Source organism: Alternaria conjuncta (genome assembly GCF_024043145.1).
Source record: "Alternaria conjuncta strain BMP 0040 chromosome Unknown scaffold_12, whole genome shotgun sequence".
NCBI lineage: Eukaryota > Fungi > Ascomycota > Dothideomycetes > Pleosporales > Pleosporaceae > Alternaria > Alternaria conjuncta.
The window spans coordinates 587,354-612,693 of NW_026250101.1; the positions used below are offsets into that span (position 1 = coordinate 587,354).

Consider the following 25,340-nt stretch of genomic DNA (forward strand, 5'->3'; position numbering starts at 1 on the left):
ACAGAGCAATCGGTACCAGGTGTGTTTGGCGACAACATCGCGCTAAGCGTCTAATTCATCGCTTGGCTCTCAGCTGTCTGAAAAGTCATGTTGTACCAGCATGCTAGTCATATGTCACTTACTAACAAAGGATCGCACTGCGCAGACCAACCTTGGAATACGATGAGATGCGCGGCACCGAGACGAGGCGGAATCCTACGGCGGTGCCGTTAATACGATGAGCTAATTTCAATGGCAGAACACGACGATTGCCGCAGCTCTTGCCGCAAACTGCAGAAGATGGACGGGCCGGTGTATTCGATCTGGTTATGATATGAAGTAGTCTACTAAGCCGCCAAGGCATGCCGCCTCATGGGTATGTGAAACAGCAACCCCACCCATAGGCGTCTAGATGTACATGTAGCTAGAAGAGAGAGACGAGATAACATTCCTGGACTCCTAATAGTACCGAATAGTGTGTGAAGAATTGAAGACATTATGACTTGCTGGTTTGCACCGGTCGTTGTACTGTAAAGCGACAAAAGGAACAAGATACCGTGTGTGGAAGTCGGCCGTGGAACAGTTAAAGAAAGCCTGGTATCGTAGGATCTGACAGACGGGTCACAACGGCAATCGCCATCGGCCTTGCTGTGCAGGCCCTGGCGAGTCTGAAACCCTTGCAAAGCGGGTACCCCTTTGCTTCTGTCTAGCGAGTCGTAAAATCGATTCCTGCAAGGAAGCCTGCCATTTCGAGATATAGTCGCCAACGACGGCGACGTGAAAAGTAGAGATGCCTGAACGCCATGCTGAGGTAATAAGGCTGACGTGAAAAATGATGAAGAAAACCGTAGCGGAGATGGGTGGTGTGCGATGATGTGGGAGGGTCGTCAGCCGCCAATGAGAGCTCGCGTGCATCTGGGAACCGGGATCTCGGGTGCTTTGGATCGTAGTTGGCGATCTGTGCATTCCATCTGCAGTCAACGAGTCAGCACCTACATACATGTTGCATCTTACGAATGATCCCTCGCAACACCTTGGCACGTGCCGTAAGTCCAAGGTGTCATTCCTAGGGGAGGGAGAACCTGATGGAAGGGATTGTTGGACTCACCTATGCCTTGGCGGCGCAAGGCCGACAAGTCTTGAGCTTGCATTGCTCGCACTCATAGATGTGAAAGAGTCCAGGAGTGTGACATAGTTGACAGTTCCAGACGACGAGAGTAGTGTCGGACTTGATCAACTTGAAGTTGTGTGTGCAGCTTGCGGGGCGGGCCATGGTAGTCGAAGAGTATTGGTGGAAAGCGTGTGATGAACGGGAACGACTGTCTGGCTGGTAGTGTGAGACACAGATGCTGGGGCACGAAGGCTAGATATAGAGAGCGAGGTGAAGTACTGACCTGTATGCTTGCGGCAGGATACCGGTTGAGGCTAAGGTAGGATCGGACTCGAAAGCGAGGGTGTTCAGGGTACGTCGATTCGTGGCTGGCAAAAGCAAGCAAGACTTGGAATGAGAGCGACGTCGGGTGAGGGTTGTTTACTGGAGAAGGAACGATTTCAGGGTTTGCTTGTTGCTACTGTGAGGGCGCTAATGACGCGGATCTGTAGTCCGTCTTATACTGACTCTCTCGATGCCGGGCCCAATGGAGAATAAACTTTAGCTACAGGAAGAGCTGAGTGCATGTCCACCCGGCGCGGTAGTGTGCAACACGCAGCAGCGTGTAGCCGTCTGGAGGTTCTGCTCTCCTGGACAGAGGGGATCCAAAGCGGATGGCTGCTGCACCGATGGAGCAAAAGATGTACTCGATGGTAGCACAGGCAGGCCGGCTGGGGATCTGCTCCCTCTCCTCCAATATGAGGCCCTCTCAAAGAGACGGGCGTGGTGGGGTTGGTCAAACGCGGGCTGGCCGTTCCGCAGCCGCGGCCATGGTAGCATCTCGACGTCGCGAAGCCCCTGGTGCCGGAGCAGGGAAGGGCGCGATGTGAATGTTCCGAGATGCTTCGAGGATAGCGTTGCCGAATTCTATGTGTCACACCAAACCGTGCCTGCATGCCGCAATTCTCTCATGGCACCTGTGCAGTCTGCTGCATCGAGAGATGCTGGCTGCGGTCCAACTAGGGTCCCTTTTCGGCGTCCAATCCGGCGCCTCTCTGTGCACTGGAATGCGGAAGGAGCTTAGGGCGCATGGCGTCGGCAAATTTAGCTTCGCGCCTGCACTGGCTCAGGCTGCTCCTTCCCCAACGACGTGCCAGCCCTCGTCACGAAGTTTTTGTTTTTCGCCTGCTCCTCGTGAACCCCGGAGAATAGACGCACGCCAATCGCATACCCAGATACGCTGTCCTGCCCGACACCATGAACGATGCGTCCGGCACCATCGTGAGCCGCATGGGCTGTCCAGCGTCCCAGACACCAGCTGCCCAAAACGTCGTCCTGCATGCGCCTCCACCCCGTTTCTTGTCCGCTCCACCTGTCTTCTTTCTTTCACCGTGCCGTCATGACATACAGCCCTCCACTGCAACGTCTTCTGCGATACACGAATGCGTCCGCTCTCTGCATTGAGAAGTGCCGTCGGCACTGTCGCCGGCCTTTCCCTTCGCAGAATACGCGCAGCAACTGATGCAGGTCGGTGCATTTGCTCTGTCTCTGGCTGCTGCGTCAAGTCGACCTCCAGTCAGGTTCAGCTCGTCCACACGGCTACATGCAGCCTTACATTGCGTGTCCTGCTGTGGCGCGCAGATCCACTCATGGCCGCCAAATAGGTCTGCGTCCATGTCGAGATTCTGCATGCCATGTCGAGGGCATACTTGGACCAAAGCAGCAAGAGCACCATGCAGGTGGCTTGCGGGAGATCCACTATCAGCTCTATCGACATTGCTTGCTTCTGCGACGAGCAGTCATGACGTTCCGTTCCAGCATGTAATCTCGTTCCTCGAGTATCGGAAGTTAGAGTCATGTAGCAGTAACATGAGCATAGTAATCACTCGCAATTGTCAGAGACATCCCTGACGGGCTTCCATATCTGAGGCCTTTATATGCGCATCGGATGTATCTGTCAGGAGAAGCTCGGTCATGGCTTGCTGGTATGCGATCCTACCTGTCAGGGGGCATCTGCGTAACGACTTGAACCCTAGCAACGCGCTGTTCGTGGTCTTGCTGTTCCTTTTCACATCGAATACAACATCGTCTTTCCTTTGATGACATGACACGATCTGATTCATTGCTGGCAGATCTCATTACTTACTAAAAGCATATCCGAGGTCGGGACATGGCGTTCCAGCGGCCTACCCGGCCACAGGCAGATGATCAGAGCTAGGTCCGGCGCATCACACCCTCCTCTGTGTACCACATAAGCCTCGATGGTACCTGACTGGACATCACCACGGGAACTACGTTTTGGAGGCGGTGGTGGGAGCTCTACACTCGCTTGGACCCATCGGTTACACCGGATCGGAGTGAACCTGGCGCTCGGTGCCACAATGCAAGATCGCGACAACCATCACGTCCGCTGTGACCATGGCGCCCGTGTGGCGTCCTGCGTGTGGACGAATGCGCGTCCGTCCCAGACGGGGTGACTTCCTCTTCTCGCTAGCTCCATCGCCCGCCGCAAACACGCCAAGCACGCTTGGCTCACACCCACGCGACCTCTCAAATTCTACCATGGCAAGTGCTTGCGGGGGCTTTCGCTAGCTGCTCGAAAAGCCGCGTTCGCAGCGAGCCTCCAGGTTTGTGGCTTGACACCATGCATCATGGCAGTCAGACACTCCTGTAACGCGACCTAATTTCTCAACCATGCAGCTTCCTGTGTAGACCCATATGGTCGCCGAGGTCTCATTGTCGGCTTGCCAATGTTTCTCCCAGGTGACCCTCTTCCAGACAAGGATTCGGAGGATATGCTCCTGCGTTGGGTAGTTCAGAATCGGCGATTCAACCGACATCTGGAGATGATACGTGATCACACCACTTTCCACGCTCGAGTACCAACAAATACGGGCACGCGTCAGACGAAGCACAACGTCTCACCCGCTCTTAAGCTTTATCACGACCTCGAACCAGGCTCTTGGATACGCTTCTCTCCCGCTGCAGCCTCTATTGGCTGGCCAGCCGCTCTACATTGCTGTTGTGTACGCCGTTTTCTGTCAATGCAAACGCGTCCAACGCACAGCAACATCGAGGAACATGCCAGCCATTGCACCATACCTGAGACCCGGCGTTCGGAGGCGGACCGTGCAAACTAGTGTCCGCATACCGTGTGCTGGACAGCCAATCGGGGTGTTTATTTTCAGCCTTACGGCTCATCACACTACCTGAGGATCATGAAAATAGAGGGAATTGCGATGGTCCGGCTCCTCACCAAATGAAGCGCTGGTGTTCTTCTTTCGGTGTATGCCGTGGTGGGACGAGAAAGTTCCCGCTCGATGCAGGCGGATGAGGCGCCGTTTCTTCAGTTCTGCGCACCATCACGGTCTTTCATTTCCCACATTTGCACGCAGGTGGCTAATTTCCCTATTACAGACTCATGGTACGTACCTGCCAGGGTGATACCAGCTCACCGCCTATGTCCGATATTATCCTTATAGGACTATAGGAAGGATGTAGACGCCCAGACCACCCACTATTTACCTGGAAGGCTTTCATGAACTGCCGCCAAACCGACTCTAGCGGATCGACCTCCACGAATGGTTATGTGGATACGTCGGGAGAAACCGTCATAATCTATATCTCCCGCATTCGTATGTCGACGGCAAGTACGAAGATCATGGCTACTGTGGATCAGCGTTGCAAATGGCAACGGATGTCTGCAGCTCGCGCGATCGGAGCAAAGGTCAACGTGCGCCTCCATAGCTACACTAACGCTTCTGAACCGGTTCGAGGGTATGTATGAAGCCGGGAAGGGAACTATATCGGCTACGACAAGGAAAGTCGCGAATCGGTTGAGATCCGGTGTGGGGATTGATTCAGGTTGAGCAACGTACAGCACCGAGGCCACAGGAGTACAAAGCAAGCGGTGAGCTTGTACGACGTCTTTTGCTTAAGGGCGAGGCTGTCTAGAAAGCACAACTACGACCCATGTGGAGATATAGCTGGCGAGTAGATGCCTGAGGGAACCTAGATGTATAACACTTGAAAGTACCTCGTCTTGTTGGTGTCGACTCTATGCCTGCTTGATCATCCACGTCATTGGAGACACAATCGTAGCCCCATCCGTGGCAAGCCTGATGGTTGGAATATCTTCCATGGCGCTTTGGACGCCCAATATACTTGCGCAGAAGCTCAACAACAACCAAGCCTATCCAATCGCACACTACAGTGACACAACATTGTCCTTGATTGAGAGCTCTCCACGTCAGAGGCAGACACTCAACATGAATGCTGCGGCCCAATTCTCGACTTTATATCTCATCACAACGTACTAAAGCCCAATGACATGTTGGGAGGCGGAGTCGGATGCATTGCGTGTACGAAGGCGACTAAGTGCATCGTGCGCGCACCGTTGGCCAGGAAGCAATGTGATGTGGTCGCGTGACAGCGCTGCAGCAGCTTGTAAGACGCCTAGTTGATGCACAAGTCTGCATAAAGGCAGATAACGATCATGTTGCTCCTGCCTGGTCTCCCGCTCCCGTAGTTCCCTTGGTCGTTGACAAGTTGTCCAGCCGTCTGCTCGTTGCTGTTCGCGAGTCAGACACACGTTGCTGGTTGGGGTATCCGCATCGGGTCATTATAGTGGGGCCGGGCTAAACCCCTCCCGGGCGGATATCTGAGCTAGCATGTCGAACAATTTTGACATGCACGACCGTTACCGGCGTCCTCACCAGCCCTCACCTCAGTTTGCCCACTACGAGAACGTCACTCTCCTCGGCCCGCCCACCATGAGGGGCGCACTCGTCTTTGGCGGGTCTTCGCACCCCAAGCTCGTCGACGGCATCTGCGACAGGCTGGGCACGAAGCCTGGCTCTGCGACGCTGGGCAAGTTCAAGAACGGAGAGACTTCCGTCACCATTCGTATGTTGGCTAGCACTCTCGCCGCCTTCACGTGCTAAGCGTCTCCAGATACCTCGATCCGGAACAAAGATGTCTTCATCGTCCAGAGTGGAAGCGAGAAGTGAGCAGCCCAGCCTTGGTATGCGTCAACGGCTAATGGGTCAGAATCAACGACTCGATCATGGAGCTGCTGATTATGATCTCGGCCTGCAAAGGCGGCTCAGCCAAGTCGGTCACAGGTACTTGGCCTCTGTAAGGCTCGCTGCCAGCTGCTGACATCGCCAGCTGTCATGCCCTACTTCCCATACTCGCGCCAGTCCAAGAAGAAGCAGCACCGCGGGGCCATCACCGCCCGTATGGTCGCAAACCTCCTCCACATCGCTGGTGTGAACCATGTCATGACCATCGACCTCCACGCCTCCCAGATGCAGGGCTTCTTCAAGTGCCCTGTCGACAACCTCGTCGCCGAACCCCTCCTCGCCCGCTGGATACGCGTCAACGTGCCGAATTGGAGGGAAGCCGTCGTTGTTAGCAAGAACCCTGGTGGCACCAAGCGCGTCACGTCTCTGGCAGACGCGTTGAAGCTCAGTTTTGGTATTGTCACAACCGACAGGCGGAGGGCAGGCACGGCGGTGCACTGGAACGAGAGCGCCATGTTCGAGCAACTCCGGTTGGATGGCTCATACGAAACCCCCGACGACCTGGTCGAGGCTGCGCTGGATGCCGACGCTGAGATTACGCCCATCTCCAAGATGACGGTAGACTCAAAGGCTGAACCAGGCAAGTCAAGTCTGAAGCGTGTACCGTCAAATCCCCTGCAAAGGCGAGCCAACGGATGGTCAGAGCCGACCGGGAGCCATCCGCTGTCTAAGAGTATGCGCGCAGGCTCTATCATCGAGCCCGAGGTACCCCTGGAGCCCATTCGAACAGATGTCGAGAAGAACAAGGAAGAACTTGAGGAGCAGAGTGCAGATGAGAGCGGCGCCGAGGAATACACTGACGAGGTATGTTCCCTTGAAAGGGTCTGTTGAATACAGCTAACATCTGCAGCGCGCGAGGAACGTCATCCACGGACGACTAGTTCAAGGCCATATCGTCGACGATACACATCCTTCCCCCTCTATGTCCGCGACATCGACCAACACCTGGCGCAACCGCCCTCCGTCCGAAGGCGAAAACGACGATATACCCTCGCACATGATGTCCTCTTTCATCTCGACTACCTCCTCCACCCGCAACAGGGACACCGAACATTCACATGCCCTCGGTGGCACATACGACGCCGCTGCATCATCTGAAGACGAGGAAGAGGATCTCAAGAACCCCGAGCTCGAGACCATGGTCACTCTTGTCGGCAACGTCAAGGATCGCCCTGTCTTTATTGTTGACGACATGATGGACAAATCTGCGTCATGGATCGCGGCCGCCGAGACTGTTGTCAAGCGCGGTGGTGCGACAAAGGTCTACTGCTTCGCTACTCATGGTATCTTTGGCGGCGACTGTCTTGAGGAGATGAGCAACTGCGATGTCATCGACAAGATCGTCATCACGAACGCGTTTCCGATCCCCGACCACAAGCTTGCGCAGGCGAGCCCTGATAAGCTGGTGGTCATCAACGTCGACAATCTTCTAGCAGAGGCGATTCGAAGAAACCACCATGGAGAGAGCATGAGCCAGCTCTTCCTTCACTACGACTAGCACACGGGCTCATCAAACACGGGAAAACGTTGGTTCTAGGATTTGGGGAAATGGTTAGCACGGCGTATTGGTACCGACCACATGGCTTTGAAGGTCGACACGGCGTTACGGTCAGGCACCGAAAAGCCTATATTGTGGCATGAATAACGATGAAGAAGATACCTTATCAGGCTTATAGCCACACATGCAGTAAGTTGCAAACATCAAAGACAGTATTGATACCAGACTCGTCATCGACGTTTACTTTCTTTCTCTTCTTTCTCCTTTCTCATGTAATCTCTGTCCGCGCTTGCAGCCAGACGATGTGAAAAACCCGCAGGTGTCAATGGTCTACCTGAACCACAAAAGACAAACACCAACGATGCAGGCCTTGAGCCTGCAGGAGTCCCGTGAAACGATACGGTGTACTCTTAACGGAACGTTGGAAGAGTGAATACCAGCTAGAGCGCTCCTTGAACATGCCTGGCGCCTCACAACAGGTGACGTCGGGCGTGAGAGAGCTCTTGTACATATGGTTTGTGATATTCTGACTGCTTATGCGGTTGTTGGATGGGGTAGTTAGTATAGACATGCACCCTCTACTGCCTACAAATCCCAGCTTTAAGCTTCTATCAATACACCATCGTTCTTATATCTGGCTTACAGTCGAGAACACATGCCATTCCATGTGGCTCGCTCTGCATCCACGGTATATACCTGAAACCAACGACCGTACCCCAGACATATAACCCGTTGGCTATTCTCCATATCTAGCCAGGGAACTACCAACATACTCCACATCGTTACTTTTTCCGTTCACCGGACACCGGAATCTTCACCCCACACTAAAGGGTGGTGGCAACCCCACTTGGGGTTCTGCACGTCAAGGACTGGTCTCGTCCTCACCGCTTGTTACACGAGTTGCTTAGTGCGCATCTCCCGCAGCTGCCGCCGCTATCATGGTGTATTCGAGAGTCAAGTGTGGCAAGATCCAGGGTATGGATTGCACTTGTGGAGGGCGGAGTGCGCGACAAGGCCGGTTAAGGTGGGTGTGGGTTACGTAGGTACGGGGAATTGCCTCGTAGGATGCGATGGATCTTGCTGCTGCATGGGCGAGATGGGTGTGGTTTGCCTTGGCATGAGATCTCTGGGCAGGTACTAGTTTTCTTCAATGGCATCATTCTCTGAGAAGAGTTCTGGATTGTACTCGTGTGTAGCTTCTTTTGAACACTTCTGGGCCTGCCACAGTCATGATCATCCATAACCATTAGCAATAGGATAGATCAGCTCTAGCCAGATTTTGACAGCTATACGCGGATTACTGTTGTCTGTCCTAACAACGGCGTATGCACGACACCATGTCTGAGCGTAGTGCTTGCCGTTCGACTCCGGTTGGCCTGCCGTACACGCCATCAGGGCACAAGTCGAGATAAGGCGACCGTTGGACTCGCAAGCTGGATCTGTGCACCCTCCAATGACCATCCCTTCTAGTACACCCCAGTCTTTCGCACACTGACGATCATTGTAAGTTGTAGAATATGCTACACAGAGGTGCAGAGGCGCTGCACGTCTCGGCACAAACCCGGTGGAATAAATGGTTAAACTGCCAGGCAAGCAGTGGTTGAATACAGGAGGCGTAGTAGCGTTATCTTCTGCCTGAATCGTGTAGATGTCAAATTGAGAAGGTCTGGAGCTTTGGAGGCGTGGTGGTGCAGGCAGATATGGAATACATGCGGGCGACTACCTACGTGGATTGTCGCAGGTCGCTTAGTAGGGAAAAACGGAGATAAGGTAGCAGATAGCGTCACCTGAGACCGAAGGAAGCCTCGGAAGATTTTCGTCTGTCAGCTCCGCCAGCAGCCCGCGCATCTTTTCTTCATCACACCATGGCGCCAGCAACGACTCCTTCGTTCCTACGCAACCAGGCTATCTTCGGCTTACCCTCACTGAAGACACATACAGGGGCGCGGATCCGCCTGCGGCCTGTTCTCACCCCCGCATGATGCGAGGCACGCGCCTCATCACCGGCTAGATTCCCCAGGAACGTTCATCGAAAAGCAAGTTAGTACCACATGGCACTGGCATTGGCGTTGAGTGAGCGCGGCCTTGTTATGCAAGGCCAATTGTGTACTCAGCATGAGCAGAAAAACTGGCCCTATAGCATAACGTGCTTCTGCGACGTGTAGGGGTCGCGTCATCCCCTTACTCCATGCGGCGTTGGCTTTGTCAGAAACATCCCACGAGATCTAACCAGAGAGCATTCTAGCTACACCAACGTGGTGGGTTTTACTAACTCTCGCTCCACTCATCTCAGCATCTAGCGCTTGCGCACCGACTGACTTGTGAGGACCCGCATGTCGTCCGGCTTGCAAAGAGCGGGTATGCATGCTGAGATTTCGTATCCCAGTTTTCTACAGCTATGCACGGCTCTTAGAGGTTGAGCTTGCTTCACGCGCCTCTTCGCGTCGCTTCTATCTCGGATTACTTATTCCTAGTCGGACTGGTTAGGCCTGCTGAGTGCCCTTGGACCGAGGCGCGTCGTCCTTGCCGAAAGGCTATACCTTCCCTTCTTAAGTCCAAAAGAATTCAGTCTGGCTCCATCTGTTTCTCCCTCCGCTACGAATCGCTGAATTCTCCACCCTGCCGCGTCAAACAGCATAACCTTTTGCCAAGTTATCTTGATAGTCGCCCAAGAGGTCGAAAACGTAGAGACTGCCAAGCCAACTTGACCTGTCTCAACATCCCTAAAACCTTTCTGGAACCAAAACACACAGACCTCTCCATCTACGGAGACCCCAGATCCACGAGCAGCCCGTTCCCACTGGCGGACAAGAATTGCCAAGTACATTTGAACCCACAATCAGCCTCAAATTGCGTCGATCATACACGTACCATTGTACACGCAGCCGGACGCTTACGCACGCGAAACAAGTGTCTTCTGCGGTCTTATCAATCCACGGACGAACCGCGCCATCTAAAGCGGAACATCATTAGTGCACCGGACCCATACGATCGCCAGGGTCAATTACAGCTCCACGGCCAAGACCCAGCGCGGAAGCATCTGCAACATCCCGCGCTGCAACCCCAGGCCTCCTCTCGATTTTTGGCTCCAGCTCTTTTATGCTAGACGAAGCTAGACACGTTTAAACTACGCACTAGGCAGGATACACCGGAGACTCAAGCGCGTCGGACCTTTACTTTTGGCAGATCATCAAAACGCTCCAGCCAGTTACAGAGGTCACTTGACACACGCGAGCCCCGGCGGAACTTGCTTGGCAGCGCTACCCACGGTACCCACGCACAACACCGAACTTGAGAACTTTCACAATTGATAATCTCTCGGGCAACATATAAGAAGTGCCGACCACCTTCTATCGTCCTCCAGAACACCCACATTACCTCTCCATAAGACAAATCCTTCCAACCAACACCATCACCTCCAACCAACGCCTCACCACCCACATACCAAGAACCAACACCCAATCTGGCGCAATGTCTTCCACTAGCTCAACCTACCACATTCCCTTCCCGAAAAACTTTCTCACTGTCAACACTCCCGTCAAGAAGGCAGCCAGCCCCGGCATTCAATCTCCCACCGAGCCCGTCGTGCCTGCTCACGGGTTTCTATCCAACCGCCCCGCGCGCCACCAGTCCATTTCCTCCGTCTCCAGCATCACCAGCAGCGTTGCCGCCCCACCCTCCGAGACTAGTACTATCAGCGCGCCATCTTCTCCCGCCACAAAGGCTGCCGATTCACCAGTCCTTGGCCTTAAGATTTTCGCTCCTCTGGCGGTTAACACAAAGCATGCGCTTCCGCCGACCTCTTCCTCGGAGATGAGTGCCACTGAGAGACAGAGGCGCATGAGCTTTGAGAAGCACACTTTCTTGTCCAACAAGCACTGAGTGTGTGGACGATTACCTCTATCGGATGGAGTTGCAGGCAGCAACACACCCTATACGCCTTTGACAGCGATTCAGCATCATGGATAAGCGACAGGAGTTCTGGTCGGGCGTTAACGATGTCATGACTTTCCTTTTTTTCTCTCATACAAAAGTCGATATACCACAAAAGATCCCTCACGGCCGTTAAGGGTATGGATGGGGGTGGGCATGGGCAGGCGTTTACTTTTGGGGGGGTTGACTAGCCGCCAGGAACAGGCAGGCAGTACAGTACATTGAACAGTACGAGTCACATCACTATGAATCCAAACATCATAACAACTTGCACTTGCTTCTCATGCTGTTCTTTCGCAATGTGGTATTGTGACGATGTTGAGGGCTGCGCATACCTGATGAGGTAAAGCTGAGAACAGCCGTAACAATAACCACGACTATTTCCCCACACCTTCTACCCTAAACCTGCGTATTGTTATGCAACTCACAACTTGTATCTCGTAATAACGTCTTCTTTCCCCCACCAACCACTCGTGTTTTCGCATGTCATTTCCTGAAGCGGACAATCCATCACATGCGCAGACTAGCTTGCCATTTTGAGTTTCCGCCCCGCCCCTTCCCCCGCTGACACGACGGAGTTTGTGTTCAGTGTATGCGATTATTTCTGATGCACCGTAAAAGTAGCGCTGCGGGAAGGAGAAGGAGGGAAGGAAGCACGTGAGCGCTTCATTGGTCGAGAGCGGTTAGAAATGACCACGTTTAATTATTTGTGATGAGTATTCCTAATGCTGACACAACTCGCTCCCTTCTCTGTATGAAGTCTGGAGATCTGCAAACCTCTGAGAGGGAAAAGCTGTATCAAGTTCGCCCAGTCATTCATCACTATCGCAACAAACGAAATACCAAGCCAAACATCTTGCTGGGCAGCACCGCCAAACAATCACGTGATCCCAAACACCCTTCCAAGTTTCCACATCCCTTCCCCAACCAAAACCGCCGACTCACACCCCAGGCTAGACTTCCCACCATTGCACAACGATTCCATCTACCAGAATCACACACACCAATTACCTTTCTTTGTGAAGCTTATTGCACTCATCACACTTCTGCGCAAATGCGCAGTTGACAAAGAAATGGCCGCGCGGTTTTCGGCACGTTGCGGCGCGACTATTCGGGTTATATTGATTACAAAATTGTGATGGTGCGGATGCGGACTTGACGAACAGGGTGTAAGGTTGGTTGGTTTTTGTTGCGCGAAAGGAAGGAAGGGAAGGGAGGATAAAGCCACCAATCAACGTTTGCGACGCCCGAGTTCGGTATCTGGGTGCCTTTTCTATGACTGGGATTTTGTTGTGTTAGACGTGGAAGATGGAAGTTGGTGTTGGCAACAAGTGCTTGAGTGCTGAGCGCGTGCATTGTTACTTGAGCCAATTCACGAGACTACGAACTACCGTGGATCAAACTAGTTATACGCACTTCAATATCATCTGTATTGGTATTCGAAAAATGGTGGCGTACATTATATCTGCGCGAACGCTATATCAGGGGGAGCCATGAAGAAACCGTACCGTCGCACAAGGGCCGTCGCAGTTATGAGTCGATAAAACTGTCGAGAGTTCCTCCTCCGTTATTTGACCATGACGCGAGAGACAGAGAAAAGTAAAAAAATGATGTGATCGAATAAGACACAAATAAAAGGCATATCGTAAAAGAGAGACTATATAGCATACAAGTCCTCTCTCCTCGCGGGCGAAACCCCGTTACTGATTGGGGAGGGGAATTCGGAATGGGGGTGCGCATTCAACTTTTTTTCCTCTCTGGCCTCTGTCTCCTCCGGCTTATCTCTCTCAGTCCATAGTGACATATTGGGAAAAAGGGAAAAAGAACAGCGAGATTTCGGGGGAGGTAAAAGGGCAACCAAGGTTCAGCAATCGAAGAAATCCGACCCCGCAGAGAGAAGTTATGTTCCGATGAAAACAGGCCCATTATCCAAGACAAGAAGGAAGGAGCAGGTCCCAGGGAATCTTTAAACGCCAAAAACACCAATGCTGCGCTCTTTGTATGATAGCTAGAGGCAATGATATCTCCCAAAGTTCCCGTTTCGTGACCGAGGATGTGCATCATGAATGGCACGATCGGGAGTAATGATCGTAAAGGGCTCGTGTATTATGTAAATGTATGGGTATGGCGGAAGGAGGAAGCTGAGCATGTCGGAGCACTCATAGTTCGTATGCGTGGCCGTCAAGAGTTGGGGTCGGTGCTGCGTAGACGATCATAGTATGCCGGAGTCTTTTAGCGCATTCTGCAGTATTGTTTCCTTGACAGCGGCAAAGACGAGCCGGATGTTGGATGTATCGGTGGCTTGTGTTAGGCTAATAAGGTCAGCATGCGTGAGGGGTTCGTGAGGGGAAGCCTCTTACTGAGGGTATAGGTTCAAGTGTGCTCGGTTGACCTGGTTGAACCTCCACAACAGGTACTTGGCGGCGCGATTGACATCATTCCCACCAGAGTAATCTGGAAAGTAATTGCCAAGTGGAGATCGCGCAAGCTTCGCTTTGAACAGATCGACCTTGTTGAGGAACAGGATAATACTGGTTCTCATGAACCACCGGCTATTGACTACCGAGTCGAAGAGCACTAAGCTCTCCATCATTCGGTTCTGCAGGCACGAGTCAGTGGGAGTCAAGGAGCTCGACGTAATGACATACCTGTGAGCTTTCTTCTAACAGGACTTGATCGTATTCGCTCAATGCCACGCAGAAGATGATTGATGTGACGTTTTCGAAACAGTGTATCCATTTCTTGCGCTCGCTCCGTTGGCCCCCTACGTCGAACATGCTGTTTCATGTTAGCCTGACAACCACAGCACGGTTTGAAGGGGCGCACATACTGTATGCTGAGCTGGCCCATCGTAAATCGTGTTTCGTATATACCGGTGGTCTTGGTACGCGCTCGTAGGACGTCGGATTCGATGGGTACATAATTGGGGTCGGATATCCGTTCTACCTCATCGAAGAAGCTGCAAACGTTAGTAAGAAACGGGGAGATGATGCGCAAACATACTATGGCGCAGAGTCCATGAGGTAGAACTCGCTCGAGTGCTCCAGGACTTTGCCGACGCATGGGTCGCTCCACATGGATGTGATGGCCTGGCCTACCCGTACATCGAGGGGCTTCTCAGGGTCGGGGTCGACTGTGTAGTCGAGCAGGTAGTCGCAGAGTTGGGCGTTGCCTGGCTTCTCGGGGCTAACGTCGAATTGTCGCATGGCGCCAATGAGGGCTTTTGCGCAATCGATGACGTTTTTGTATATGGTCAGGCGGTACATGGCGAGCTCTTCCTGCGTGTAGCCGTTCTGATGTATGATCTTCATCTGCTTGACGATGGTCGACTTTCCGCTCTCTCCGGAGCCTGTAGGGTGTTAATGATTGCGTTGGCACGCAGACAGGCTGGAGCTACTCACCCAACAGCAGGATCTTGCATTCCCGCCGTAACCGTCGCGAGTCTTCCTCGAGCTTGCGGTCAATGGCCTGGCTGCGTTTCTTCTGCTCGACATCGTCGTTGTTGGTGCTCATGCAGATGCCCATAATGCCGGCGTGTGGTGCGGCTCGCGGCCGCGGGCGTTGGGGGGGAGTCGGGCGCGGGATAATGATGGAGCACGAGGCTCAGCGCGTCGCAGAACCGTCGGCGTGGAATGTGTGCGGTGATGCGAGCGAGGCTCTGGTCCGGATGGCGGCGTGACGGCTGGCGCGTTGCTGGAGCTGTGGTGACGCTTGGTCGGCTTAATCCGACACGCAGCTCCGTCAAAGGGGGCCTCGCGAGGTGAGCGGGCGCGGCAGCGTCGTCGCCAGCGTGGACGGCGGCAACAATGGGAGCGGGGTCGGGCTGGCGCGCGAGGACGGGCTGGGGTTTGGAATGCGACGGTGGTGGTGGTGTTGTATGGTTGGTAGGGTCGTCTTGGTGAGCTAGATCGGAGACTCCAGGGCTGCCAGTGGCTCGTGCGGAGGTGCCTTCCCCAGTAAGTTGATGAGGAAGGCGCGGGATCTGGAGAAGGTGCAACCAACAACAACGTCGCCCGGCGCCGACGGAGGGCCTGGGGGTATTGATTGCGGGAGGTGCGCGTGGCAAGAGGCGTGATGCAGATGCGTTGGCCCTTGTTCTCGCAGCGCAGAGCGTGAATCACGGATGGGTGATGGATGTGAAGGCGATGATGGCAGCAGGCGCGATGCTGCTAAGCCTCATCCAATCGTGGATGCTAGGGCAGCGATCAGGGTAAATGGCACGAGCCAAGCAGCGGAACAGGACGCGCTGAAGCGAGGCAGAATGCAATAGTGCTGGCGGATGCTGGCAGTGGGGATGCGCTGCGCTGCGATGCAAGGCAATGGAGGTGTTGGTGCCCTAACAACGCTCGAGGCCGTGTGCTACCTAGGTACGCCGTCGTGCCATGGAGCGTGGCTGCCAGATCCGACCTGCCTCTATCATTGGCAGATTGGCCGTGTGCTTCAAGAGCTCGGCTTACGACCCGCGGCTTTCCAACACTGCCCTCACGGCGGCCCCCTTGATACAACGGCCCCTGCACTACGCGCTGCAGCTGTGCCTCCAAACGTCTATATACAGTACCTGCAGTCTGCACTCTGCGGTGCTACACCTCTGTTGGCTTCACGATGTCTCCCCCGTCCAATCGACCCACCGCCCCGATCAGCTCAGCCCCCAATCTTGGAGGGTCTCAATCTGGAACGCCTCCACGATAGAGTTTACCTCGTCGCCCAGCCAGCGCCAACTCCACCTGAATGACATGCAACGGCGTTTTCAAGTTAGACATGTCCGTGGGGCTGGTCCCCCCAATGTAAAGGCTTCTAATTTAAGCCGGGTACTTTTATCAAATGGCCCTGACTGAAGTTGAATGCGAGCCTCCTGCCACACACTGGTTCTGGTTACTGGTCACTGGCTAGCTGTGAAGGACGCTAGCTGAAAGCTGACCAGCTCCCACCTTTGCGGACAATGGACCTGGGACATGTTTTGATGTCGTGCATTATCATTGTGTCTGTTCGGGAACGTCAAACAGACAGATTCACCAGGGCCACATGTCAGCAATCGCTTGCACGTTTCGTGTGGTAGTGACCCTGTTCCGTGATAGCCGCAGCATACCATTCACACACGGTCGGCGCGAGCCGCAAACGAAGCATTACGCAATGCCATATCAGGGATGCCACGAGGGCTGGCAATCGGCCCTTGAGCCAGGTACCGCCGTGGATAGTGAAAAGTTCAAAGACGTTTGTGTTCTGGCCTGCATCCACGGCACCGCGGCATCACGGCATCGACGTATCAAGACATCCGCGTATCAACGCGTTGACGTATGCGATAGCGCAGCCCGGCGCTGTTCAACGAAGCCGTGTCTCTTATTATGGCCTACCTTCCTCATGATTTGATCAGTAATGGGTAGATATGATATCAGCAGGGAGACCCGGCGCAGGTTCTACACCCAGGGAAGGTCTAGCTGCCCAGACATGATGTCTGCCCGTACCGTGTCAGAACGAGCAGGTAAGACAGCTGCATGTCACCGTTCAGGGCAGCCAACGTAGTGCACGGGCCACCTCCCACGTGAAAGGAGGGGTGAAGGGGAGTGAATACGGAAAGAGCTTCGAGGCGGTAGTGGGGTACATGGACGAGACAGCAGACGTCGTGGTGATGGCGCATTGCAATCTTCAGCGTGTCCAGTAGAACCCGGTAAAGGCCTGCGCTAGGTGTGAAGCACAGGCTGCAATGGAAAACTCGAAAATCCATCGTGACGTCACCAGAAGAAGCCGAAACCTGTGTGAGCGACACTTGTGCGCGGGCCATGTGCATGTGTCCCTCTATCGCATTTGGTGCCTGCCCCTCGTTGTCTTCTTACCTTCACCTCTTCCTTTCCGCACTGATCTGCATCCTCGCCACGCCCTCGAGCCTCATCCTTGTGTTGCACATAGTCTGAGGTCATCCCGTCGGTGCCTCAATCCTCTCCGCCGACCCGCTTACTGTCAACATTGGTCTCCAAGCGGCAATCAGCAACCCCAACGTGTCCCAGCCGTCGACGCTCGCGACATTCCTGGTGCAAACTCTGAAGCCTTCGAAAAGGATTCCTCGGAGCCGTTGTCGCGCAAGCCCTTCGTTGCCGGACCCAGCCACCGAGCCCAATAGAACCTGCCCTGATCTAGCAGCGTCAACGTGCAACTAGAGCCCCGACGCATTCGCGACTACCCCACGGCTTCCTACTCGCCCTCTTCCACCACCACCACCACCCCAATTTTCGACACAGACCCGTCCTTGCGCCTGTCGCATCATCATAATCACCTTCCTTCACCATGGCGGAATTCGTACGCGCCCAGATTTTTGGCACCACTTTCGAGATTACCAGCAGGTGCGGATATACCCCACATTGCGTTTTCTGGCACAACTGACACCGACCAGGTACACCGACCTGCAGCCCGTGGGCATGGGCGCCTTTGGTCTCGTCTGGTACGACCTCCACACCACCAGACTCGAATTGATTGTTGACTCCGGCGCAGCTCAGCCAAGGACCAGCTTACTAGCCAGGCGGTGGCCATCAAGAAGATCATGAAGCCCTTCAGCACTCCGGTCCTGTCGAAGCGGACATACCGCGAGCTGAAGCTTCTGAAGCATCTTCGACACGAGAATGTGGGCAATGCAGCAGCCAGTCCCCAGCGAAAACTCTAACACTCTCCAGATCATCAGCCTGAGCGACATCTTCATCTCTCCCCTCGAGGATATGTAGGCAGTCACATCACCGCCAACCCGAGCAAGCACTAATCCGCCCAGCTACTTCGTCACCGAGCTCCTCGGAACCGATCTCCACCGCCTGCTCACCTCCAGACCGCTGGAGAAGCAGTTCATCCAATACTTCCTGTACCAGATTTTGGTGGGTGGCAAAATTCCAACCATGCAAGAAAATGCGCTGACCTGAAAAGCGTGGTCTAAAATACGTCCACTCCGCTGGTGTCGTGCACCGCGACTTGAAGCCCAGCAACATCCTCGTCAACGAGAACTGCGATCTCAAGATTTGCGACTTCGGTCTCGCCCGTATACAGGACCCTCAGATGACGGGTTACGTCTCTACCCGATACTACCGAGCGCCTGAGATCATGCTCACATGGCAAAAGTACGACGTCGAGGTTGATATCTGGAGTGCGGGCTGCATCTTCGCTGAGATGCTCGAGGGCAAGCCGCTCTTCCCCGGCAAGGACCACGTGAACCAGTTCTCCATCATCACCGAGCTTCTGGGTACTCCCCCAGACGATGTGATCCAGACCATTTGCAGTGAAAACGTAAGTAGATGCACAAAACCTTGGAAGCAACTTTGCTGATTTCCGCAGACACTGCGATTCGTCCAGTCACTTCCCAAGCGCGAACGACAACCCCTCTCCAACAAGTTCAAGAACGCCGAGCCTCAAGGTCAGTTTGCAGCTTCAATGAAGAGAGCGTGGACTGACATTATCTAGCCGTCGATCTCCTAGAGAACATGTTGGTCTTTGACCCGAAGAAGCGTGTGCGAGCGGAGCAGGCCCTTGCCCACCCATACCTCGCTCCATACCACGACCCGACTGATGAGCCAGTCGCGGAGGAGAAGTTCGACTGGTCGTTCAACGACGCAGATCTACCCGTCGACACCTGGAAAATCATGATGTACGTGTACTCCCAGTGCATCACGTAAACGGAGCTAACACAACACAGGTACTCTGAAATCCTGGACTACCACAACGTAGATGCGGCGGCACAGGAGGAGAACAACGGCAGCTAAATACACATAATGTCTACCAATCTCGAGCTACAACAATTTTCAGTCTCCACGACAACAAAGTATGCAGTTGCCGAGGCTCGACGTATCATCTGCCTGGCGCAGGCGGAGTTGCTGTTCCCAATGATTCCCAAGGTCTCGTCTGTTGGACCTATGTGACATGAAGGTGCGCGGTAGATGGGGCATGGGCTTGTCTTTGTCATTTGGATCGCCATGGCTGGTACACGAAAGGAATGTTATGGAGGAATTGAAGGCTATGGTCGACCTAGGTAGGAATGTGAAATCATATTATCAAACATACGTTATTCTTCACTTTGACTCATGAACATGTCTGATTATATTGTATTTCAATGCGATGACAGCATTCGTCGCTAACGGGCCTGGCATCGCAGGTACTCAAGATAAAGACTGCATGATGTAAAGGGGAGATCAGAAAGTCCTCCAGATCTTCTCTGGTATCCGTGGCGGAGGATCTCGGGCGTACTCCCAAACCCGGGAACGGGTGGAGATCGCCGAGGCTTTCCACTAGCGCCATAAGGCTGATTGAGGGACCGCTGTTTCGTCACCGCTCTGAGCGCGTCCGCAACGACTCGAGGACGCGAGCCTGGCCCCTATGGCCCTACAACATTTGTTTGTATTTAAACTGAATGCTATGCGATAGCACTTCTATCGCACGACAATGGCGACTCTCAACCCACTTGTCTGCGTCGTGGACTTCCACCATGCGCGGTAAGCTTCTCCTTTACCAGTAGAGGTGTGAGTACAGAAAGAGACGGAGGAAGGATACTGGGCAACTTACGATACCTTTGTGGCTATCTGATGCGAATGAATCGCTGACTATTCAACGCAGAGGCCCAGAAGTGGAAACATGGCTCGGGGCAGAAGAGGGAACCGACCCAGCAGTAGACAACGACTGGTCGCTGCTGCCCTTCATGGCCCTGAGCGATGGCGCGCATGCCTCTGCCGAAGACTACTCGTACTTTACGCTCCGCCGCGCTCAGACCCCGACCTCACCCGCTACCTCACTCTTCGGTATATCGTGTACGCGACAACTCGACGCAAGCAAGCTCATCGATCGGCCGGCTGAAGTTACAAGGAGTACCGTGCAAAAGGCTGTCGTTGTCATCAGCGATAGCCCGCAGCACTTTGGGGCCATAAAAGCGCAGCTGGGCGTTGTCACCCAGCTGTGGTTCAATCAGAAGTACGTCGAGCTCTCATAGTGCAAGTCGAGGGCGGCGTGAAACTCACACTTCTTCAGAGACTTCACCGATATCGAAATATTGGAGCGCTTTACGGAAAGTCTACCCCAACTGCTTAAGAATCAGGAGGGGCAGCAGGACCATTACTTCGGTATTTCTCTGCGCGAGTTAATCCACGAGTTCAAATGGCAGACTTTGGTTCTATTCAAATGCGCGCTACTTCAACCGAAGGTATGTTTCAAGCTCTTGAAGCCGACACATTGTGGCACGAGCATACAAGGTTACTGACGGAGTGCAGGTCCTCTTCTTCGGCTCCCATTGCGAACGATTATGCATGATGCAATTTGCTCTTATTTCACTGATACCCGGCCTTATTCGCCACCTACAAGATGCTGCTGACCCTAAGTTCAATTCGTGTGAGGAAAAGTGTGTCATGCCCACTTCATTAAAGACATCGGAGCGCGCTTCCTGTCAGTGCATGTTCTCACCAATAGAAGCAATATACTGACAAGATTCAGTGTTGGCATACATGGGTCTCCCGCTCCAACTCTTCGGTACAGGCTCGCTGTTTGGACCATACACACCGCTTCAGCAGCTTGATATACTTGCAGACCAAGATACCAAGTCCTACATCGTCGGCTCTACGAACTCGCTGCTGCTTCAGCAAAGAGATCGATACAGCGATATCCTCATCAACCTCGATGACCACACCGTAAACATCACCTCAGCTGCACTCCGACAAGCATCGATCTTGTCGACGCCGGACCGGAGATGGATGGACTTCTTGACACAGACGATCAACGATACCTGGGATGAGGCAGATCCAGCGCGGCCCAAGGATCACGGATACGCCGGCAGCGAGGAGTTCATTCGCATGCAATTCGAAGAGTACCTGCTCGCAATGCTCAGCTCCGTCAAGTACAAGCTTTACATGGAAAAGAACGCACACAAGGAGAACTTGATTTCTGAAGTAGAAGGAGACCCAGCGAGCGAGTTCTCAAATGAGTGGGTACACGCCTGGATGCAGACTGAGAACTTCCGCATCTGGAACAAGTTTACCGATTCTCACCTTTTCGACATCGTTGATCCCAAACACCCCTGCTCTGGCGGTCTCTCAATGGAAGACGTTCAACGCCGACTAGCACAGTACGTTCCTGCATTCTTTCCATATCCCCACAAGCCCGACTAAAGCACTCACTTAGTCTGTTCTCCAACACAACCTTCCAAGCCGTATCTCTTGGCGTATGTGTGCTGATGCTCGCTTGGCGATTAGGCAGGTAGCAGAAATGCATCTCGACGAACGACTAGAAAAGTCACGAGAAGTCTTGGGTAAACAGCTTGCTGTGGGGCAACAAAAGGTCAGCTCTGCATACAACCGCCTGTGGGCGGAGATGGAAGCCATGCGCGAGGCACAGAGGAAGAGGGCCGAGGAGGCGCGATTGCAAGCTGAGAAAGAAGGGAGGCCCGTCGATGATGCAAAGAAGTGTAAGTCAGACATGCCGCTTTTACTAGAACACCAATGCTGATAATTGAACAGGGAAAGCTCCTCAAGCCCCCGACCTCACGAACGCAAAAGCCAGCGCGGGCGCATACTTCTCCAGCTGGGGCACCTGGGCGAGCGAGAAGAGGAAAGGATGGGGGACAAAGACACCCGTATCTTCGCCTCCGCCGGGTGATCTCAAGAGAGCGGAGGACTTCAAGAGAGATAAGGAGGCGATCGTTGGTGATACACCGGCTAGTCCGCCGCCGCCGGATGTCAAGAGGAGAAGCTTGTTCTTTGATGCGGAGAAAGACAAGGAGGGTGTTGGGAAGGAATGAATGGGATTATTCGTGGCGAGTTCTAAGACGAATAGTGTTCGCACAGTTATAAGAGCGGCAATTTGATGCAGCGATCTATAGCGTACGTTTCGTCGAAGTAAATATATGGTATCCCACTTGTTCTGGTGTATCTGTCGCGCCTGCTCAATGTGGTCGCAGAATGGCAGTTTAGTCATTAGCGTCTTGGCCGTCTCGCGCCTCATCAGACGTCTGACAGTTATCACTCTTTCTCCTTCCGCACTTCGAATTCGTCGCGTCACGTCAGCAACTGCATATGACCTTTTTATCTCCTGATATCTCATCTCGGCGTCGCCTCTATCACGTGCATTGTACCCGAAGCTGGGTCTATGAAACAGTTGATCCTCCGGGCAGGCACGGGTGTGAGTGTTGAAGACTAACATGTAGTTTGGCCCAGTATCGCGTGTCGCAAAGATAGGTGCGACTCTTGCGTCTCATTCTGGTTTCGCGTGTGGTTTCTTTACTTTACGAATTCTTCCTCTTCTTTCCTTCAATCATCAGATGTTGTGCTTCTTTTGCTGGCTGCCGAAGGAGACTGACATTCTCGACTGTTCATGTTCAAGCGTTCTTATCATTTGGACCGTCTTAATGGCTTACAGTCGGAGGATGTTCGTTGAGGATATACGGTGTGTGTGTTTGTTCTTGCTCCGGCTTCGGTAGCCACTTCGACCTTCTGTGCCACGGCGGTAACGAATCAAGATCGCGATGCGCTCGAGTGCAAGTGCGGTACTCGATGCAACCTTTTCTTTCCACGGTCGTGTCGCAATTGGCACAAGCGATAATATTGCTCACCGTCTCACTTCCCTCCAAAACCATGGCAACGCCACCGGGTGTTTGGGCAACGCCGACATTATGTCCAAACGCCAGCAGCTACCGATGCATTCTGCGAGGCTTTTGATGTTCTCGCTTGCTAAAATACCCGTCCTCTCGCTCCCGGTGAACCCCGATTCGGCCTCTGGACTGCGTTCACCGCCCGCGCTCCCGCTCCTCACCACGCGTCTCTTGTTTTGATAAACGCCTCTCACGTTCACCGGTGTCAACAAAGCTGCCTGGAGCACGCGAGACGCGTCTTGGGCCCGAGCTTAAGCTGCACAAATCTCTGCTATATAAAGGCTTGCTGCCCGCATCTCCCTCTACCTCCTCACCCCACCCCACTCTTGAGTTGACACTTCGTCTACTTTGATCAAAGCTTTGCCTTTGACAGCTTCCACCTTCCTTGATCCTACCCATACCTTGAGATACCTTGCCTCACAATGTCCGGCACAACAACATCTTTGTTCGGAGGCGGCGCGCCATCTGTCCCCGCGAACAACGACGTAACGTCGGCGGTCCAGCTTCCCAGCGCCTCAGATGCTCCCCTTCCCGACGTTGATTCGTTCGCTTCCGAGCTCGGTAACCTAGTATTGGCCGTACAAGCCGCTACCGATACTGCTAGAGTTGCGCACGACGCAGATCTAGTAGCCGGCAGAGCTGCGCAAGCCGCTAGAGTCGAAGCCATCATCGCCAGGAAGGCCAAAGAGGCTGTAGCAGCGCTCTTCGCCAGCCAGCTCAAAGGCAAGTCCAAGTCATATTCAACAGTCTTCAGGTTATGCTAACAGCTTCAGCTTTCATTGAGAGTTTCGGGAAGGAACTCAAGAAGCACGGATTGTCCATTGATCGTCAGATCTCTTACATCTCAGATGCCCCCGACGTATGCTGACATGTACAGACCTCGGCATCAACCCTTGCACTTGGCTTGCTACCATGTCGCTCCCCTCCAATGATGAAAAGGCCGCGAATACCGCTGATGCTGCCGCTGCTACCGAAGTAAGTTCATCAGTTCTTTCTTCATCTTCTTTTCCTTCTCCTACCATCTTCATTTCTCTTTTCTTGTTCATCCATTCGTAACCTTCCTCGTTTATTCGATGAATATGAATTCACCACGAATTTAGGGTGTCTTGAGCCTCCCCTTTGAGGTGTTTGGCGAGATCGGTCTTCATCTCAGCGTCACGGACCTCAACGAGATGCGTCTTGTCAACAAGCGCATGAAGGAGGCTGTGGCATTCCCATACGGTAAGAAGATTTTTGTTACTGAGAACATCGTTATCTTTCCTACGTTTGCAAGCGTTTCAGCGTTCTTGATTGGGCTTGGGTTGGATGGTGCGTATCCTGGGACGGTTCGAACAATCACCTTGGTTGGCGAGGGACCGACAACCCCGGAGCTCGGCTACAACTACTCTTGGGAAAATCTCCACATTCTCAAGTTCCCCGGCATGCCAGAGCCGACCGAAGACCAGTTGTATGAGGATGAAGAGATCTTGGAGTTCGCCAATGATGAGCACAAACACTGGAGCCGGATCAACGAGTCATTCTGTCACACTGGCGCATACCGTACCATGCTCAGTAAGTCTCTTCCCATCTAACATGCTGCAAACTGTACCCCGACTGCGCAAGAACAATACAGCTAAATTCTGAACAGGCCTTGTACTCGCCAAGCTTCCCAACTTGAGGACGATTCAGGTTCGCAAGCTGTACCCCGGCGAGCATATCCCTGGTTGGGCCGGGCCGGAGGCTTTGGCGAAGATGTCGTCGTACCATCCATGGACTCCAGTCAACGAGATATACTATGGTGATTGGAAGTACGATGAGGTACACAAGCGGGTCACGATGTGGATAGACGAGTACGGTGAAGAGATGGAGGAGGACGATGCTGGCCCTCAGGCTGGCTTTGAGCAGGATCTGTTCGCTGCCATGGCACTGTCTGGCACTCAGGCTCAGGTCTTCGAGATGCATAAGGAGTTGAAGTTGGTCTGATTTGAGATGAGACTGGATGATACTGGTGTGTAATGGGTTGAGATGATACGGATATGACTGCTAGATCTACCTAATAGCTGGTCTCGATGGCAAAATATGATGAAATTTGCCCAAAACATCTGAATTTTGAGTGATCTATAATGGCTACATCACATCAACAGAGTTTGTACAGAACCCTGATGAACAGGCCAGGTGTAC

At 53.4% G+C, this 25,340-nt stretch overlaps 7 protein-coding genes across 7 annotated transcripts; 6 read left to right on the forward strand and 1 right to left on the reverse strand.

The window, feature by feature from the left end:
• Positions 1 to 5,841: 5,841 nt before the first annotated feature.
• J4E85_008148 (uncharacterized protein) lies at positions 5,842 to 7,651 on the forward strand (the record flags this gene model as incomplete). The annotated part of the gene is made up of 5 exons (XM_051472375.1): positions 5,842 to 5,974; positions 6,023 to 6,074; positions 6,119 to 6,192; positions 6,239 to 6,957; positions 7,004 to 7,651. 5 exons carry the CDS (start codon positions 5,842 to 5,844, stop codon positions 7,649 to 7,651), a joined length of 1,626 nt encoding a protein of 541 aa, XP_051323840.1.
• Positions 7,652 to 11,122: 3,471 nt separating this feature from the next.
• J4E85_008149 (uncharacterized protein) lies at positions 11,123 to 11,533 on the forward strand (the record flags this gene model as incomplete). Its single annotated transcript, XM_051472376.1, has 1 exon — positions 11,123 to 11,533. The coding sequence occupies one exon, from the start codon at positions 11,123 to 11,125 to the stop codon at positions 11,531 to 11,533; it is 411 nt and encodes a 136-aa protein (XP_051323841.1).
• A 2,263-nt stretch (positions 11,534 to 13,796) lies between these two features.
• GNA3 (G protein alpha subunit) lies at positions 13,797 to 15,109 on the reverse strand (the record flags this gene model as incomplete). The annotated part of the gene is made up of 6 exons (XM_051472377.1): positions 13,797 to 13,896; positions 13,945 to 14,183; positions 14,233 to 14,362; positions 14,415 to 14,543; positions 14,588 to 14,933; positions 14,986 to 15,109. 6 exons carry the CDS (start codon positions 15,107 to 15,109, stop codon positions 13,797 to 13,799), a joined length of 1,068 nt encoding a protein of 355 aa, XP_051323842.1.
• Positions 15,110 to 17,863: 2,754 nt separating this feature from the next.
• On the forward strand, positions 17,864 to 19,317 carry HOG1 (MAPK protein hog1; the record flags this gene model as incomplete). The annotated part of the gene is made up of 9 exons (XM_051472378.1): positions 17,864 to 17,919; positions 17,970 to 18,017; positions 18,068 to 18,197; positions 18,247 to 18,290; positions 18,339 to 18,438; positions 18,488 to 18,844; positions 18,893 to 18,971; positions 19,019 to 19,202; positions 19,251 to 19,317. The coding sequence occupies 9 exons, from the start codon at positions 17,864 to 17,866 to the stop codon at positions 19,315 to 19,317; spliced, it is 1,065 nt and encodes a 354-aa protein (XP_051323843.1).
• A 676-nt stretch (positions 19,318 to 19,993) lies between these two features.
• On the forward strand, positions 19,994 to 22,331 carry J4E85_008152 (uncharacterized protein; the record flags this gene model as incomplete). The annotated part of the gene is made up of 8 exons (XM_051472379.1): positions 19,994 to 20,043; positions 20,165 to 20,515; positions 20,573 to 20,744; positions 20,812 to 20,983; positions 21,032 to 21,659; positions 21,716 to 21,755; positions 21,791 to 21,998; positions 22,051 to 22,331. 8 exons carry the CDS (start codon positions 19,994 to 19,996, stop codon positions 22,329 to 22,331), a joined length of 1,902 nt encoding a protein of 633 aa, XP_051323844.1.
• A 1,271-nt stretch (positions 22,332 to 23,602) lies between these two features.
• J4E85_008153 (uncharacterized protein) lies at positions 23,603 to 24,048 on the forward strand (the record flags this gene model as incomplete). The annotated part of the gene is made up of 2 exons (XM_051472380.1): positions 23,603 to 23,872; positions 23,935 to 24,048. 2 exons carry the CDS (start codon positions 23,603 to 23,605, stop codon positions 24,046 to 24,048), a joined length of 384 nt encoding a protein of 127 aa, XP_051323845.1.
• A 44-nt stretch (positions 24,049 to 24,092) lies between these two features.
• J4E85_008154 (uncharacterized protein) lies at positions 24,093 to 25,142 on the forward strand (the record flags this gene model as incomplete). The annotated part of the gene is made up of 3 exons (XM_051472381.1): positions 24,093 to 24,155; positions 24,281 to 24,731; positions 24,808 to 25,142. 3 exons carry the CDS (start codon positions 24,093 to 24,095, stop codon positions 25,140 to 25,142), a joined length of 849 nt encoding a protein of 282 aa, XP_051323846.1.
• Positions 25,143 to 25,340: the final 198 nt, after the last annotated feature.